This window comes from Telopea speciosissima, chromosome 2, assembly GCF_018873765.1.
Source record: "Telopea speciosissima isolate NSW1024214 ecotype Mountain lineage chromosome 2, Tspe_v1, whole genome shotgun sequence".
Taxonomy (NCBI): domain Eukaryota; kingdom Viridiplantae; phylum Streptophyta; class Magnoliopsida; order Proteales; family Proteaceae; genus Telopea; species Telopea speciosissima.
Window position 1 is genome coordinate 83025535 of NC_057917.1, and position 16741 is coordinate 83042275.

Consider the following 16741-nt stretch of genomic DNA (forward strand, 5'->3'; position numbering starts at 1 on the left):
CAGGCTAGTGGGTTTGTTTGGTTGTTGATATTCTCACTCAAGTTTGTAACTTTGTATGCCTTTTTTTCTGGGGAAAAAGTTTTCATTCACCCTCGGTGAGGAAACACTCACCCATCTAGGGTTATTATTCCCCCTCTTCATTTGTTGGATATCCAAAATGCAGGGTTCTAAGAATCGCTATCATCAGTTACCAAATATTAATAATAATAAAAATATCAATAGGCCATGACCAATTTGGATCCCGAATCTGGGAGAGCTAGCCAGCGGAGAGGGCATGAAATAGTTCGTAAATAGAGAGAGAGAGAGAGAGCTGCGGGGTCAATGGAAACGCATGCCCAAGCATCCAACATGGAGGGTGGGGTGATCATTCGTCACCCCCTATATACTAACACTTGTTTTTGTTGTATTTTTAAGGAGAAAGTTTTCCTCCATTATGCGGTGAATGTTCAGTTACCATCGTAAGGTTCACAAGCCATATAGGATTTTATTATGTTCTCCAAAATACCCTCTCAATACCCCATCTGCATTTGAACCCTGTGGTGAATGGATTCTCATTCACTGTGAGTGGAAACAATCTTATTTTTAATCTATTTTAAATTATAATTAAAATATCATTTGAACATGTAACTACTTAAATCAATTTGTCTTAATTATCTTAAAATGATTGAAAGTACTTCTCTTGTAAGAAAGAAAACTACCTTCCTCTCAATGTAGAAAGACCCCCCCCCAAAAAGGCAAAGATTTTCATAGGTATGACAATTTTGACTGTTGGATTATGTTTTTTCAAATAAATCCATGCATCCCCTTAGTAGCCTAGTGCACTATCTTGGGAGTTTCAATTCGATTAAAACTTGACATGTGATTATGAGACTTTAGGGTTTATTTGTCCAGAAAATTTTAACCCGATGTAAGCTGCCAAATGGTAGAACTAAACTGCCATCCACCAATTCCATGCATAGACTACCCGTCTACTAAGAAGTCAGTATCGTGAGGGTGGACCTTGGTGCAACAATTAGGTTGGTCTATTGTGACCAAGTGTTCATGGATTCGAATCATTGAAAACACCCTCATCGAAAAGCAAAGGTAAAACTATGTACATTATGATCCTCCCTAGACCCGTGACGAGAGGCTCTAGGGTTTTGTCTATAGTGTCTAGTCTAGGATGCTCACCCATGCATGAACGACACGCCATGAGAGCAAAGTCAAAAGAACAATGACACCAAATGAAAAACGATTTAAAGATCGCTGCAGTAAATCGAATTCATATTGATCGATCTCACTTGGCAATGGTGATCGCATGCACCTGACTATCCAATCATCGGAGAAACGAAAACCAGATAAAAAAACAAGAGACAGAGAGAGAGAGAGAGAATGAGAATTATGAAGGAGATGCATGATCCATTAACTGATCATCCGCCTTCGTTTCCGATTCCGCATTTAAAGTTATCATTTAATGTTAGTGTAGTAGTGTTCGTAAAGGTGACGGAATCGTTCAATTCTGGCTCCAGATCACTCACTCGACGTTCAATCACTGCAATTTAGTGCAACTCCCTCATAACTCCACCTCACGGCTCACGCTACGCTTATTAATCATATATATGTAGCGATAATCTCGTCTCCGTGTTTGACCGGCTACGTGGTTGTGGGACTGACCCACTTGGGGCCAGAGAGAGAGAGAGAGAGAGAGAGAGAGAGAGAGAGAGAGATTAACTATCTATTGACTTAGTTTAAAGAAGAACGATAGCGTGGGAATCCCTTCGGTGAGAATTGAGAAATTCAGAAAATAAAAGAGGAGGCAGGCAGCTCAGCCCAGCTCGATCGGCGTTCCGATCGCATCTGATCAGCAAATATATGGATGTGGTTGTTTGTATACGCCTACGCGGCCACCGAGACCTTGAAGGGCGTGCCTGGGTGTTGGAGAGCACGTGGGAAGAGCCGCTTCCACGGACTTCGAGAGGATTATATTACATTCTGGACCTTCCTTCATTCCCAGACTTTCTCTCCCCATAGACCTTTTCTACCTAGTTTCTTGCATGCATGCTTCCAATAATAAGCCCTAGTGCTCTCTCTACCCCCAGCTTGAAATATTGGATCCAAATTGATTTTTCGTCCACTAGGGCAAGGGAGCACTTTACCCCCAAAAAAAAAGAAAGAAAGAAAGAAGGGAGAACTGTCTTGTCGTGTACTCGTGTGACCCTGATTGCATCATGCAGGGTTCAATTATGTTGTATGGAGGGATATTAACAAAAATAGAATTTTTTGATTTTATAGGGGTGAGGTAGTAATTTTGTGCATTCTTATGTCTAAGCACAAATGCCATACAATCGGATAATATTCTTTTTTCTATAAAAAAGTAAAAAAATCTTTTTGGGGTAAAAGAATGATGCCTGATTACGTGCAACCTAAGCCCAGACAACCCTCCTAAAGTGACTTGACTCTCTACAAAATAAAAAATCTAACCAGATCAATACCCTTGTGCATCCCCTCATTGGCCACGCTGGTGCAAGAACCATGTAACCTGCAATCTAAAATTACATAGGAGAATAAAGTAATGATCAAAGTACTGTAAACATGCATGGACATTAATTAAGGGTATTTGATTACGATTTAGTCTGAAATTTGACACCGGCTAATCCATACCATGTCTTCTCTTATTTGAATAATAAGTGGACCTTATCAAAACCGGGCCATAAGAATAAGTTTTTTTTTTTTTTTTTTTCCATATATAATAATGCTATTTCTGCCAAAAGGATTGAATGGATATGATTTGGTCATGATCTGATCCAATTGGATAAATAAAAAGCCATCCCTAGCTAGTTCGGCCTGTAATGGATGACCCACACAATTTTATGCAGATGTTCCTTATGATGAACCTTCTCAATTTTCTTCCATGAAGCAAATATATAATATTGCTCATTATCTATAAAGTACAAATCCATTAGAGATCTATTTACTAAAAGAGGAGAGCAATAGAACCCTAGCCAAACATCCTAGTATTTAATATATACTATTACGTACCCAATCTCTTAGAGAGTAAAAGAGAGAGAATTACAGAGCAGTTTTAAGTGACAGCCAGTGGGTATTCTAAAAGACATATAGGAGTCCAGGCTCCACCATCAAAACATGAAGTGGAAAAATTCTAACAAAATTTATTGGAAAGTGGGTTAAAGATGTAGGACTTTTCATGAACTTTAGATAAGAAGGAACCTATACAAAGCTGTCCCATGTCGTGGGAACGTTGGACACAATCTATTATCCTTTCGTAAAGGTGATTGTATGGATTTACATTCCGTCATTTATCATTTTCCATTTTTGCTTCTCACATCTCTTAAAATGAATCCACTTATGTGGACTCCTAATAATCACACGTCTCACTTCTCTATTACTCTTTATATAATATTTAGTTGGTCAAACTTGTCATTTCCTTTGCATGTTATTTGTCACATGTACTTATTAATTAGGTCTCTATGCTCTTGTGCTTAGACACACAGGGAGTAAAATGACCGTTCCACCCTCATGAAAGAAGGAAATCACATCTCTGTTGATGCTTCTGCGCATGATCCCATTGCCTCTCATGTTGGTGCAGGGCCACATTACCTTTGAGGGAACCCTCTCCCTATATATTGGACAAATCACTTTCAACTTATCGTGAAGATACCTTTTAATGTATAATATATTAGAAGTAAGGGTATTATTTGTACTAAAGAAATTAGGAACCTTACTTTTCATATCCAACTACTTTTATAATACATCGTAGATGATATATATATATATTGGAAAAAGAACTCTGTTCAGGAGTGTACACACTGATCTAGACAAGGGGTGGGTGAAATGAACACCCCGTCAGATGAAAGACGGAAATGCGGTCCCTATTGATGCTTATGTGTGCTCTCTTTCCCATTAGCTCACGCACCGGCACATGGGCCAAACGTGAAAAGGAGGATGACTCTTAGATTTAATCCAAGAGTGCATATTTAATGTATTTAGATGAGATTAGATCAACTCTATACTTTTTATTCATTTCTCATACAAAGAATTTAGATGAGATTTGATCCAAAATGTTCCTAGCTTGGATGGTACATTACCTCCTTGCTTAATCATAAGACACCCTGTCCAAAGACATTTAAAAAAATAAAAAAAACTTTGAAGTAAGCTTGCATTCTCTCAGTCCTTGTCTCAAATTCTAGCTTCTTAGCTTTCTAATTTGGGGTATGCACGATCCTGGTTCCTCATTTTGGTGTCAATATCTTCCTAGGTGAGTCCTACAATTTTTGTTAAAATATTATATTTATTTAGGGTTCATGTTCTCTGTGCGGCAGTGCAGACTGTGCCCCGACACATGGGCCTGCCACTCAGGGGGGCAGGGTGGTCATTGCGCCCACCCCCATGTGTCTGGGTGCAGCCTGCCCCCCCTCCCCCCCGGCACAGAGAACATTCTCTCATTTATTTATGTCCTTCATTGGGTAGTAGTGATATGCTCAATTTCGATTTTCTGTGATATTTAATATTTTAATGGTTAAGTCCTGTAAATTTAGAACTTTTTTGCACCTTATTTTTTTTGGATGTATGTTTAAACTTAGGGTTAGTTATATCTGCTTTTTACAAGAATTTTTTTTTGGAGTTGTTTGAGAACTTTTAGGACTAATTTAAGAATTTTCTGATTAATTTAGATTCTCACCCATTTTAAAGTAACTTTTACAAGAATTTAGGGTTACATGTAGGCAAAAAGGCATTTTCATCACTTTCATGCATTTTTTAATCTAAACTTTTTGATGTTTTTTTCAATCTAATCTTTGTAATATATTTTTAATTAGGAAAACGATCGACACGCTAGCTACAGGTGTGGGATGAACTACTCTTCATGTAAAGCCAATGGTAGCATGGGAGGCGGCTTCACACAGTTCGTATATAAGGAGACCTAAATATCAGAGAAGAGAGACAGAGAGAAAGAGAGTCAGTGAGTCTGTGAGTGGATGCATGAAACCGGCAGTGTGGCCTTCATTTTTCCCTTTTTATTTTTAATTTAAATTTTCTAAACATAAATTATAATAAAATCTAAGGTCGGTGTTCTCCGTGGGGAAGTGGCCCCCTTGCACATATGTGGGGGCCCATGAGAGTGCACGCATTAACATCACGGGGATGAGATTTCCGTGGGTGGTAGTGTGGTACACTCCTTCCAGAGAGAACTTTCTTCCTAAAGTCCAATCATTTTTACAAGGCAAGTATGGTAGGCCCCATTTGCTTGAGTTAGGGTAGGTCTGGGCCCTTGTGTTTATAAAACCTAGACACGACCCAATGCGGTTCATAAGGAGCAGGTAACAATCTTGCTCCATTGAAATTTAGCATCTAATACGTCATCCTTTGCTTGACTAACATCTCCAACACATTTTTTGGTTGACCACAACCGTTGGCATCAAGGATCTAGATCCCTACAAAACGTAGGACACCATGACTAGCTAGGTTCCAAAACCCCCCTAATGAAAAGCCAACCCTGGAATCTGGATTCCTCATTCTTGAATCATAGATCAATACACTTTCACGAATGGATACCCTTCGCAACCAAGGAAAATAGCAATGGCTGAACCATCTTTTCAATCTCTTCACGGAGGAAGACAACACAGGCTTTCCTCGAAAAACTACCCTTTTGACCAGCATGCCAAGATCACGGAGGTTCTTTGTTCTAGAACAAACGATATAGACAACAGGTCTAGGCTTTTCCTTAGGAGAAGGAAATTAAAACCTTAGGCTGGAGAAATCATGCATGAATTAACTTTCATCCAAAACCCTAGAGTACATGGAAAACCCTAAAATGGAAGAAAATACACATTCATAATTTTAAAGGAGTTTCTGCAAATTTTCTGAGGATAATTTTAAATAGAAATTAATTTGTTATTAATCTATAATTTTTGTAGATTTTAGTTTAGGTTTTATGTCTTTTGGTACCAATGAAGCCCTTCTGAGGAATTATGGTTTCTGCTCTTTCCTTTCCCTAGCCTTCTAAGGCTTTAGGGACTAGTATGCACATAACCCCTTTAAAAATTAAAAAAAATAAAAAATTTCATGTATTTACTGTTATATTTTCATCTGAAAATTCGGTCGATTAAGTGGAAGTATTATCAGGTATATATGGTATATGAATAGAGTTTAGAATCCAACTTATACCAAAGTGGCATCCAAAACGAGAATCTCACTCAAAGCTGATGTGGGAGCCAACACTCCTCTCAAGGGGTTAGCTTAATTGGCAAAGATCAACACCTCACAATTAAGAGGTCACGAGTTCAATTCTCCTTGAGACCCTACTTATCCAAAAAAGATAAAAAAAAAAAATAAAAATTCTTCATGTGTAGGAAGTTGGAACCACTAATATGGACAAAGAAAGGGGATTGACAAAAGACGGAATTCAAATTTGCTCTGATACCATAATAGATTTTTATCTCAAAAGATCGATTTGAATCACCAATGTGGGATCCAACATTTACAAGCCAGAGGGCAGGATCCTTCGGAACCCTTAACAAGGGATACATGCTATATATACATAATAGTTCTCTCGAATACTGAGGCTTTATTTATGTATATATATATACTGATTCCTGGTCCAATGAAAGCCAAAAAAAAAATATGGGTTCTCTTCTCTTAGATTAATAGTAGAACAATATTAAAAAAAATAAAAAATGGTGGAATATGGAATGAAATGGAAAATTCCTTCATTCCTATGACTCTGACCGTGTGTGGAACATTGTGAATTCAGCTAGAACTTTCAAATCGGATTAGAATTAAAATAAATAAAAAAAGAAATTCACTCATTTGTATAAGTCTAAATGACAGCTTTGCATATTTTCATGATAAGAATGAGGCGTTTTTCAGGGAAGGTCCCCTATTCAACGGACATCTCCCAATCTCTCATATCATCTCAATCCATAAGAAGAGAAAACACGTCCACATTCATTATTATATTAATTAATCTACTTCCCGATTTCCTTCTTCCCTTATTTTTTTTTTTATTATATTTCTTTATTTCTGTTCCCCTTCCCTCTTGGTCCTCGTTTCTAGCTAGCTTTTCACATGTTAATCTTCACCTCTCTCTCTCTCTCTCTCTCTCTCTCTCTCTCTTTCTACTTAACACACTCCGTGCCCTACAAGCGAAGTAACTGGGTACTTCGTGTTTGCTTCTCCATCTGGGTCGTCGTCTTTGATCTGTGTTCTTGAGAAGCTTCATAGTTTAGCTAGAGAGGTTTGTTTGTTTTGTTTTGTTTTCCTTCCATTCTAACTAAGCTACGGACGGATCTAATAAGAGCTCAAATGCCTTTTCTGCTTTTCTCTAGCTATTTCTGTATTTTCTTTGGTCATGAGAAAGTGTCGTCCTTTCTTTCACCTCCTAATCTTGGAGGACGATGAGAAAATAAAGGGAAAATACCATTTGGTCATTTCCCCTTTTTCTTTTCTTTGGGTAGAAAGAAATCTTTTGTTTCGAAAATGAGATGAAATGGGTCTGCAAATGAGAGAAAAGGGGTTGTTGTCTTTGTCTAGATAAGAAGAAGAAAGCTTCTTTTATGAAAGAGGTGAAGTCTCTCTTTCTCAAAAAGTCTCTCTTTGAGTTCTAATAATCTTGTTCAAAGGCTAGGCAAAAGCAGAAGAAGATCGAGGAAGTGAAAAAGAGAAAGTTTGCCTTAAGTGCTAAAAACCCTAAAATTGGAAACTACAAAAAGAATTTGGTCCTAGATTAGTAAAGAAGCTTTGGTGCAAACAAGTGATCTTTTTGGTGGGGGGGGGGGGGTTGTATGTTTTACAGTCTCTCATTCTTAGTAGTATACGAATGCATGCATGGTGTTGGTTAATTAATTTCTTCAATCTTTGTTGTTGCAGGATAAATTAAAGAAGTAGTGTTAGAGGATGATGATGTCCGGAAATGGAGAAGTATCGGTTCCTCCAGGCTTTCGATTCCACCCCACCGACGAAGAGCTTCTCTACTACTATCTGAAGAAGAAGGTTGCCTACGAAGTTATCGACCTTGATGTCATCAAAGAAGTCGATCTGAACAAGCTTGAACCTTGGGACCTCAAGGGTACGTCAGTAATCATAACCCTCTTATTATTATTATGGTTGGGTCCTCCCTTCTCTCTTCTTTATTACCAATAGATTGTTGGGATATCCAGGCATAAGGTAAAAAATATAGTCCCACATCGGATATGAATGGAGATGTGGGTGAGGTTAATAGATACTTGGACACCATTTCCTTAACGGCTAGCTTTTGAGGATGAGACCCAAGTTCCTAACATAGTTCTGATCTGAAATAATGAAGTCCTGTATTCATACCTATTACTTGCTGATTGCATGTGTTTTGCACATCCCCCTATTCACTCTTCTCTACCACTGAGAAAGCTAATTTATTAAAATTGAAGCATTTGCAGATAAATGTAGAATTGGATCAGGGATTCAGAATGAGTGGTATTTCTTCAGCCATAAGGACAAAAAATACCCAACTGGAACCAGAACAAATCGAGCAACAACCGCTGGCTTTTGGAAAGCTACAGGGAGAGACAAAGCTATTCATCTCAGCAATTCCAAGCGAATTGGTATGAGGAAAACCTTAGTCTTCTACACAGGACGAGCTCCTTACGGCCAAAAGACTGACTGGATCATGCACGAGTATCGCCTTGACGACAACAATGCCGAGGTCCAGGTATATCTACACATATCTACCATTCCATCCCTACCTTCACATGAATTAATAATTATCTGCTTCGAAATCTAAAATTATTAAAAATCTTGTAAAATTAATTAAGATGTAAGATGTAACCCTCCAACTGATTCACTCCCTATGTGATATGATCCCGAAATCAAATACTATAACTGAATACATAAACATATATATAAAAAGGTGAAGAGGTGCCCATTTAAGACAAAGTGCAGTTTCGACCATTTAGTTATATATTTTGGAGTCAGAAGACTTGTACCATACATTCGACAATTTAAAGAGGACAACAAATGGACCTGGGCTCTGATGATATGTTGGATCGAACTTAACCGATGTAGGATTATACCTCTATAACTCTCAACATCTCAACACTTTTATGTGTTGTGATTATTTAGGATTAGATGAAAAGGAGAATTGATGATTTTTTCTTATGTTGCATTTTTTTTTAGCAGGAAGATGGATGGGTTGTTTGTAGGGTATTCAAGAAAAAGAACAATCAAAGGGGTTTTCAATCAGAAGTGGCCCAAGATGAAGAACAACATTTCAGCCACATGAAGCCAGGAGGATCATCAGTTCCATTAGAGCCAAAACAAAATTTTCAGATGCAATACGATTTCTCCTTCAATAACTCCATGCATCTCCCACAGTTGTTGAGTCCAGATCAGTCAACTCTTAATGCTCCATCTTTCTTATCACCTTTGTCATTGAACACTATGGATATGGAGTGTTCACAGAGCTTAATGAAGTTAACATCCAACGGTGGAGGACTTGTTCATCAGAATGATCAGAGGTTTAATGGTGATTGGACTTTCTTGGACAAACTTCTGCAAGCATCTCACCAAAGTCTGGATGAACTCTGCCAAAACAAATGCAACCCTTCTTCTCAAGTTGTTGATCATCATCATCATCCTCATGTGGGTCCTTCGATTCAGAAATTCCCATTTCAATATCTTAGTTGCGACAGTACAGACATTTCAAAATTTTCAAAGTGATCAGATTATTGGATCTCTTCATGTTTGGGTACTTAATTGATTTTCTGAATCAAATTAGTTTAATGGGTTTTGCAAGCTGTGAAATTGTATATAAATACTACTACACCACTAACTCTTTTTCAAGTTTGGAGTAGGATGCCTTAGCTCAACTTTTGTCCTTTTTTTGGTTTTATGAAACTATTGTTTGGATTTATCTCTTACTTTTTTATAACTTTGTCCTTTTTTATTGAAACTCTATATTATGCTATGACCTACTCACTCAATTGATTTTTCTCTCTCATCCCTAAACTCACCTTATCACCATATAATCTTTAAGGGTTTGAATTTTGAACCGAAACCATTAGCTAAAATATAATCGAACTATTTAATCTGAAATCGACTGATTAATAATTGATTTGGTTTTAATCTTAGAAACTGTAACCGAATAATAATTGGTTCAGTTTTAATTGTTTAAACCTTCAGTTTCTAAACTGTTTAAATTAAAATTGATTAACTGATGAATCCTAGTACGTGTTGGATATTTTGACAATAGATAGTGTATCCATCAAATTCAATTTAATTATATTAAATTGATTAATTAATTAATTATATTTTTATTATGTGCTTGTTATAATTGTTATATTTTTGTGCAATTGTCCATTTAGATTGTTACTTGTTCTCAACAATGGACAAACATGTGCACTTTGATCTAGGGTTACCATACTGTATAATTCCCCAATGTAGATTGGTTGGAAATATGACTACGAGCACTTTAAGGTGTTGCGCCAGTAGTTGTGATTGGCAATAGGAATTTCTGATAATTATTTTTTTTTCTTACATGAGAGGCACTTATCGTTATATTTGTGTTTTGTATGTCTGTGGTGTGCCAATGATTGGTGTCAACTGACAAGATTGACTATACATCGTCTATTCGATATACATGATATAAATGGTGATGTGGTGACACTTAATAAGATTTCCACTACTCGTTTAGGAAGAACATCCAAGTGAAAGTGTTGTTGGATTGTGATTGGTCGAAATCTAAGGCCTGGTAATTATTTTGTAAAAAGTTTGCAAAAAAGTGTTTTATTTGTTATATTAAATAAATTCTATTTGAAAAGTGTTTTCAAATGTTTCGATCTTGACATTCTCAGTTTTGTGTACAATGGATTTTATTACGCCTTTTGTAATATCGTCCTTTAATGCAATTAAAGACAACTTAATGGTTTTCCTTTAGGATCATACCACTAGGCGTGATATAATTCGTTAGATTGTAATTTCCTAATATGCATTTTTCTATTTAAGAGAAGCTTGGCTGAAACCCTAATTGCACATTACATAACTCATAATTTGGAGAGAAAAAAATTGAAGAGAAAGAGAATCTTCTTCAAGCTTGTGATTCGGACATTGGAGAAGATGTATTTGAGGGAGATCGTGATCAAGTGTTGCATTCCTTTGGAGGAGCACACCACTTGTGAGTTCTAGGTAACCATGAATCCTCATTGTTAAGAGTTATTCGATATGTTCATTGAGATCTTTATTCCATAAAACTTTTGATATAGATAGCGTGTCGAATCGCTTCCACTGCCACCTTTAGTACTTACTTCAAGACTTGAGAGAGTTCGAGGGTTTTTCTGAGAGAGAGGGAGGGAGGGAATGAGCCCAGGAGAGGTGGAGGATCTCGTTGCGGTAGCAACTACAACTGACTCTAACATTGGCACCGCTGCATTCAGTTCCGCCAGTGCCTCAAGTTCGGGGAGACCACCACCATTAGAAACTGCTCAAGAAGAACAATTATTGGTCCCCCTCTTCTCTACCGAAGGGGGAGAGACTAAGAGAGAAAAGACGCAAATTAGAGAACATGGTTAGATCTACTTCTCCTTCCCCCCATCCCCTAATTTTCCTTATTATTTCTCTCTTCACCCCAATCACAATCAACCTTCCCTTTTCTTTACTAAGCCAATACCTATTCGATCCATTTACATCTCTAATCACAGCCCACTCAAATAGCATAAAAATTCATACATCTTAGGGAAAAAGAACACTGACTAATCATGTGGAGCCTAAGCCCAGACACATGAGTGTGTGAAATTACCATCCTATCCTTGTGAAATTAAAAAATCCCATTCATATTGATGCCCTTCCATGTGCTCTCATTGGCCCTCGAGCTCATGCAAGGGCCACACAACTAGATAACGATCTCTTGCCCTAAATTTAAATAATAAAATTTTAATATACTAGCAAAGTCAATTTTAACCATATGTAGTCCATCTTTTTTTAGAAAGTTTCATTTTCATTAGATTTTTAAAGCTTTATTTTGGCACATGCCAAACTTTGTTTAACTTCATAGCTGAACAGAAAACCTTAGGGTCCACCTGTCTGCAAAATTTTAGTTCTAATCAATCTACAATGCGGCAGATATTTATGCTGGTCTAGAAAGAAATACCCTCTAAAATTTCCTGACTAGAAAAGCTTCCTACCCCTTTTTATCCCTCTCACACTGATCCCTAATTGCGGTGTTCGCCTGGAACGATTAGGTTTCTGGACTCTAGAGTAGCCATTTTGTCTGTCGTTGCTGTAAGGTTCGTAAAACCTTTTTTCAAAACGTAGTTCAGTTCTTCCTCTTCGTCAAGTTCATGTGAAGTATAACACGCTTGGTATTTGGCATTCAAGTTCATATTTGGCAAAATCAAGTAGTTCTATTACAGGAGATCTGCTAGCCAAATATCAAGTCAATAACTTGATATTTTATAAGAGCAAACAAATTTGTAAAGCCAAAGCGTTTCAATAGCTGAAAAAAAACCCCTTGGTCTGCCCATCCAACTCAAGAACCATCTCATACATAAAAGCCACATTTTGATGAGAAATCAGTTTCCCTGCAACGAAAATCTCCTTCACAGATTGAGTTACACTCCTATGCTTCGTTGGAATACTCCAGCAATTTGAGGAAGAGGACCAAAAAAAAAAAAAGGGGATACCCTAATGCTTCGGTTGAATAACCAAAATCAGGCATAGATCTTGATAAACAAAGAAAGTTGAACGTTCTTTCTTTCACCATGGAGATTGTAACAGTAGGAATAGCCATCCAAAACCCCTGCGATTAAACTTTTTTTGTCTTTTAGGTTTTTAGAATCTTTGACTAGATAACACAAAATCTAGCTAGTTAAGGGCTTCATTTACCCTTCCTTCATCCAATATTGCTCCCTTGCTAAGTAAGAGTCACCATCCAAGATTACCCAGTCCATTTTCCATAGGCCAAACTCCAAGGCTCTTTTAATTGTTGGGGACGGTGGGTCCTACATGTTATGGGGTGATATGAGGAGGATCTTTGTCCCCTCCAGTTCCCTAGTGCTTGTAGTAAGGGGTGCAATGGCCACCCTACCCCTACCCAAACACTCTGCCCAGGTGAGGTCCACCTCCCCCCCCCTCCCCACCTTATTACAGCTACTGGGGGAACTGGGCCGAACAAGAAATTGGAGGAGATAATTTTCCAAGGATAATCAGCCTCTTAGTATCTTCAACGGTTTGTTTATTAAGCGTGCAACCTTAAGGTCTAAGGCTCAAGGCTTAGTTGAGAATGTGATGAGAAACTATAGTGATAATAAATAATAAAAAAAATAGGTATTTTCCCAAGAGTGATCTCTTTGGATGATATTTTTCCATGCATTGTTTCTCTTTTAATTACTTGGTAAAAAATAACCCTAATTTTTTTTTTATCAAATGGACAAATATGCATTTATTTAAGTATTTAATTTTAATTTTCAGAACTTGCCATCCTTCCCTGATCATCTCCAACCCTCCCATGCTCTTTTGTTGGTAGCTTTTGTTATGTGCCTAATGGGGTTTGTTCTAGTGTATGGGCGTTAGATTTGGCCAGTCTAGTATTGGATAGGTTAAAGGGTTTGATTTAACACTTTCCATCAACTCTGGAGTTTTTGGCGTATTAGTCAAATATCTAACATTTTGTATCAAAGCTGAGTACTACGTCACGAGTTCGAGTCATGGAAAGGGTTACCTAGGAGAGGGTTACCTGGAGCATAGTGAAAGCCATCAAGAAAGAGTTATCTGTTTCAAGGTAGAAACCCTGAGGCAAAGTGGGACCCCTTGGAAAGGGGTACTAACCGCCATAGTGAGAGCCTTGTCGAGGACGATGGCTACAAAGCGTGGTGGTCTTTAATGTGCATAATGGGGCTCGATTTAGTGTATGAGCGCTAGATTTGGCCAACCTATTATGAGATAGGTTAAAAGGCTTGATTTAACGCATTCCATCAACTCTGGAGCTTTTGACGTATCGATTAAGTATCTAACAACTTTGGATAGCACTGTGAGAGAGAGAGAGAGAGAGAGAGAGAGAGAGTGAGAGTGAGAGTGTTGGATTAAAAGGACAAATGGACATCAAAGGCAGCATGAATCCGGTATTCGTGTAGAAATCACTGGACAGCTCTAAGGTGCAGTGCATGTTATAGATGAATATTTCTTATGATAGTTACTATTTCCCCTCAATTTCTCCCCAAAATCCCATTGATTTTGGTAAAACTTTAGAGGGGATGGGGTGAGGAAGACAATCTTCTAACAAGAATTGCTTTGTAATATTAAAATTCCTTTGTTAACTGCTAATGTAGTTAGTTGGTGCCTTGCTACTAGAATGTAGGCTCCAATGAGGTCTTGGGTTCAACTCTCTTGTTTTTACCATGTGCCTTAAAGCACACTCTCTTTCCCCTCACTTTTTAGTAGTCATACTGTCATAGTTGAAGTTCCATAGGTTAAGCCAATCATTTTTCTTCGTGTGGCTACCCATGGGTGATGATTTAACCTTTATTTTCATGTTGCCGAATTTCCTACTTTTGTCATTTCCTTCTATATTTTCATGATTGTCTCTCTAAGCTCTGGTGATCAATCAATGTTGTAGGATTTAGGAGTAGCAGACTAGCAACGGAGATGGACGGAAAAAAAGGAGGATGAGACGATTTCCTTTTCTATTAGTATTTGCAGGTTTCTATGGCTACAAAAGGGTTTTTTTTTTTTTTTTAATGAAAAGGTGACAAACAATTCTTCTAAGCTTAACCAATAAACACTCATATTATATGTGTTATGTTTTTTAAAAGGGATTTTCTTATTGACAACCTTTAAGATGTCAGATGATTTGTATGCTAAGTCGATGAGAGTAAAACATATCATTTTATTTGCATACTCGAAAATATTTGAGACAATGACAACTTTTGATAATGATATAATCATATAATATTGTCACTTTGAAATATTTTGAAACCCTCTTTTACCCTTGACTTAAAGTATTTTTGAGAATAAGACAATGGACAATCAAAAGGAGGTTACATGATCTAAATAAACCAATAAAAGTATCATTCAGATAGCACTCTTCCTGCACATTTTCTATTGCGAAACCTACGCATTATATGTGCAGTCGACAGACACTCACAAGCTTGGGGGGCGTATTTACCAAAGCCGATTTTCACGTCCTCTCCTCTCCCCCTCTCTTTAATGCATCACTATTTTCATACAATCTGTTAGACTCAATAACAATCAAATACATAACTCACATGCATTAATCTCAAACAATTTATTAATGCCTTATTACCAATCAAATTCATAACAAATATATATTAATTTGATGCCATTAACAATAGCTGAGCCAAGTTTTCAAGCTCTAATCTCAAAAGATATGGAGTCTGAAATGGAAGCTAGGAAGGCTACATAGATTCATCAGGCTTGTTAACTGCTTGAGCTTGGTATATCTGTCAGCACAACAGCACTTCTCATTTCTCTAAATTTTGTAAACCACTTTTACACAGTAGCTGTCAATATTTTTATGAGACAATAATTTGAAAGAACAGATTAACACCAGCAACCAAATTGCTGTCTTTTTCTCTTGTGGTAATACTACAATAAAGAATTTGCCCCATCTCATGTTAATAATGAAATGCATATACAAGATCAGAAATTCTCACAGAATACAACAAACAAGAAAATTACTCACATCCTACATCTGCTCGGTAGGCAGTGACTTACAATTCAGAGAGCCAGGGAATGCAGCAAAAAGCAATGATGAAATGTACCCAAATTTCTCATGACATACTCGGACTAGAAAATCAATGGTTCTTCATCCGCATATTGAAGATCAGAAGATAGGAAAGCCAGAACAAAATTAAACTCACTGAGTTGGAGAATACAGCAGAAAATCAATGAATGGAACTTGGACATGATGCTGAAGCTCATCTGAAAACAATGAAAATTCCAATATAATGCACTTCACTCATAATTGCCATTATGAAAGTTGTTGGGAAACAAGCTGCCATAGATTGATCATATTCTGAGAAAGTTGGAACATCTGAATATCTGTTTACCGTACTGTCAGCCTTGATAAGCATTGTTGAAATACTCTCTTCTCAAGCAAGTGGGTCAATCATCGATGATTGGGTCGGAACACCTACCAACTGATTATCTTCTATATGGCCATCAGCATCCAATGGTGGTGGTGGACTACTTGCCGGCTGTGCCGGCTGTGCTTGAACACTCTCCTGTGGAGCAACTGGGTCTTCTGTAGCTGATGAAGGTGGTGAACTAACTGGTAATGAAATTGGATCATTCGCTGCTGAAGAAGCTGGGGCACTTCCAGGTTGATCAGTGGAAGGGGGCGGTTCTAATAGCAATGGTTTGCCTGGCAGCTGCTGGGAACCCTGCATTCCAGGAGTTGGCTTTTTCTGAACAGGAATTGCAGCAGCTAGAGACACCATCCCAGGGGGAAGAATTTCAATTGGTGGTTTTTTCCCTGCTTCTGCCAAACTTGTTAGCTTCGGTTCCTCCAGAGAAGCAAGAAAAGCAGCCGCAGCATCTGTTTTCATTGTTGGAGTGTGTTCAAGCTCCTTTTGTAGCATCTTATTCCAAGCCAGAACCAAGTTCTTCAATGTTGGCCGGCCATGAGCCTGGAGACATGGGAAACTAGTGAGATCAAAGTACCGATTCCAAGTGGAAATGAAATTTTATGAATAAATGATTGGTCACACTGAGACTGTAACCAAACGGAATTGCCCTCCTCCATACATGTAGGGGTGTTCTT

The 16741-nt window shown here is 37.7% G+C and overlaps 2 protein-coding genes across 3 annotated transcripts in view; one reads left to right on the forward strand and one right to left on the reverse strand.

Annotated features, from left to right (window-relative positions):
* Window positions 1-7881: 7881 nt before the first annotated feature.
* LOC122651796 (protein SOMBRERO) lies at window positions 7882-9777 on the forward strand. Of its 2 annotated transcripts, none has more exons than XM_043845333.1 (3): window positions 7882-8062; window positions 8409-8680; window positions 9145-9777. In XM_043845333.1, the coding sequence occupies exons 1-3, from the start codon at window positions 7891-7893 to the stop codon at window positions 9685-9687; spliced, it is 987 nt and encodes a 328-aa protein (XP_043701268.1). In that variant the 5' UTR covers window positions 7882-7890; the 3' UTR covers window positions 9688-9777. The 2 variants fall into 2 exon arrangements, with proteins under 2 accessions (XP_043701268.1, XP_043701269.1); XM_043845334.1 differs by having other exon boundaries at window positions 9148-9777.
* Window positions 9778-15712: 5935 nt separating this feature from the next.
* Window positions 15713-16741, reverse strand: part of LOC122651793 — a 60187-nt gene continuing 59158 nt past the window's right edge. Inside the window, exon 21 of the mRNA XM_043845330.1 lies at window positions 15713-16607. Coding sequence (XP_043701265.1) covers window positions 16071-16607 — 537 coding nt within the window. The 3' untranslated portion in view covers window positions 15713-16070. The remainder of the gene's footprint in view (window positions 16608-16741) is intronic.

Excerpts from the sequence above, each read along its gene's own strand:
- LOC122651796 (XM_043845333.1), top strand. The coding sequence starts at position 7,891 with ATGATGATGTCCGGAAATGGAGAAGTATCGGTTCCTCCAGGCTTTCGA. Across the intron at positions 8,063-8,408 it reads TGAACCTTGGGACCTCAAGG|ATAAATGTAGAATTGGATCA; the intron begins GTACGTCAGTAA and ends AAGCATTTGCAG. Across the intron at positions 8,681-9,144 it reads ACAACAATGCCGAGGTCCAG|CAGGAAGATGGATGGGTTGT; the intron begins GTATATCTACAC and ends ATTTTTTTTTAG.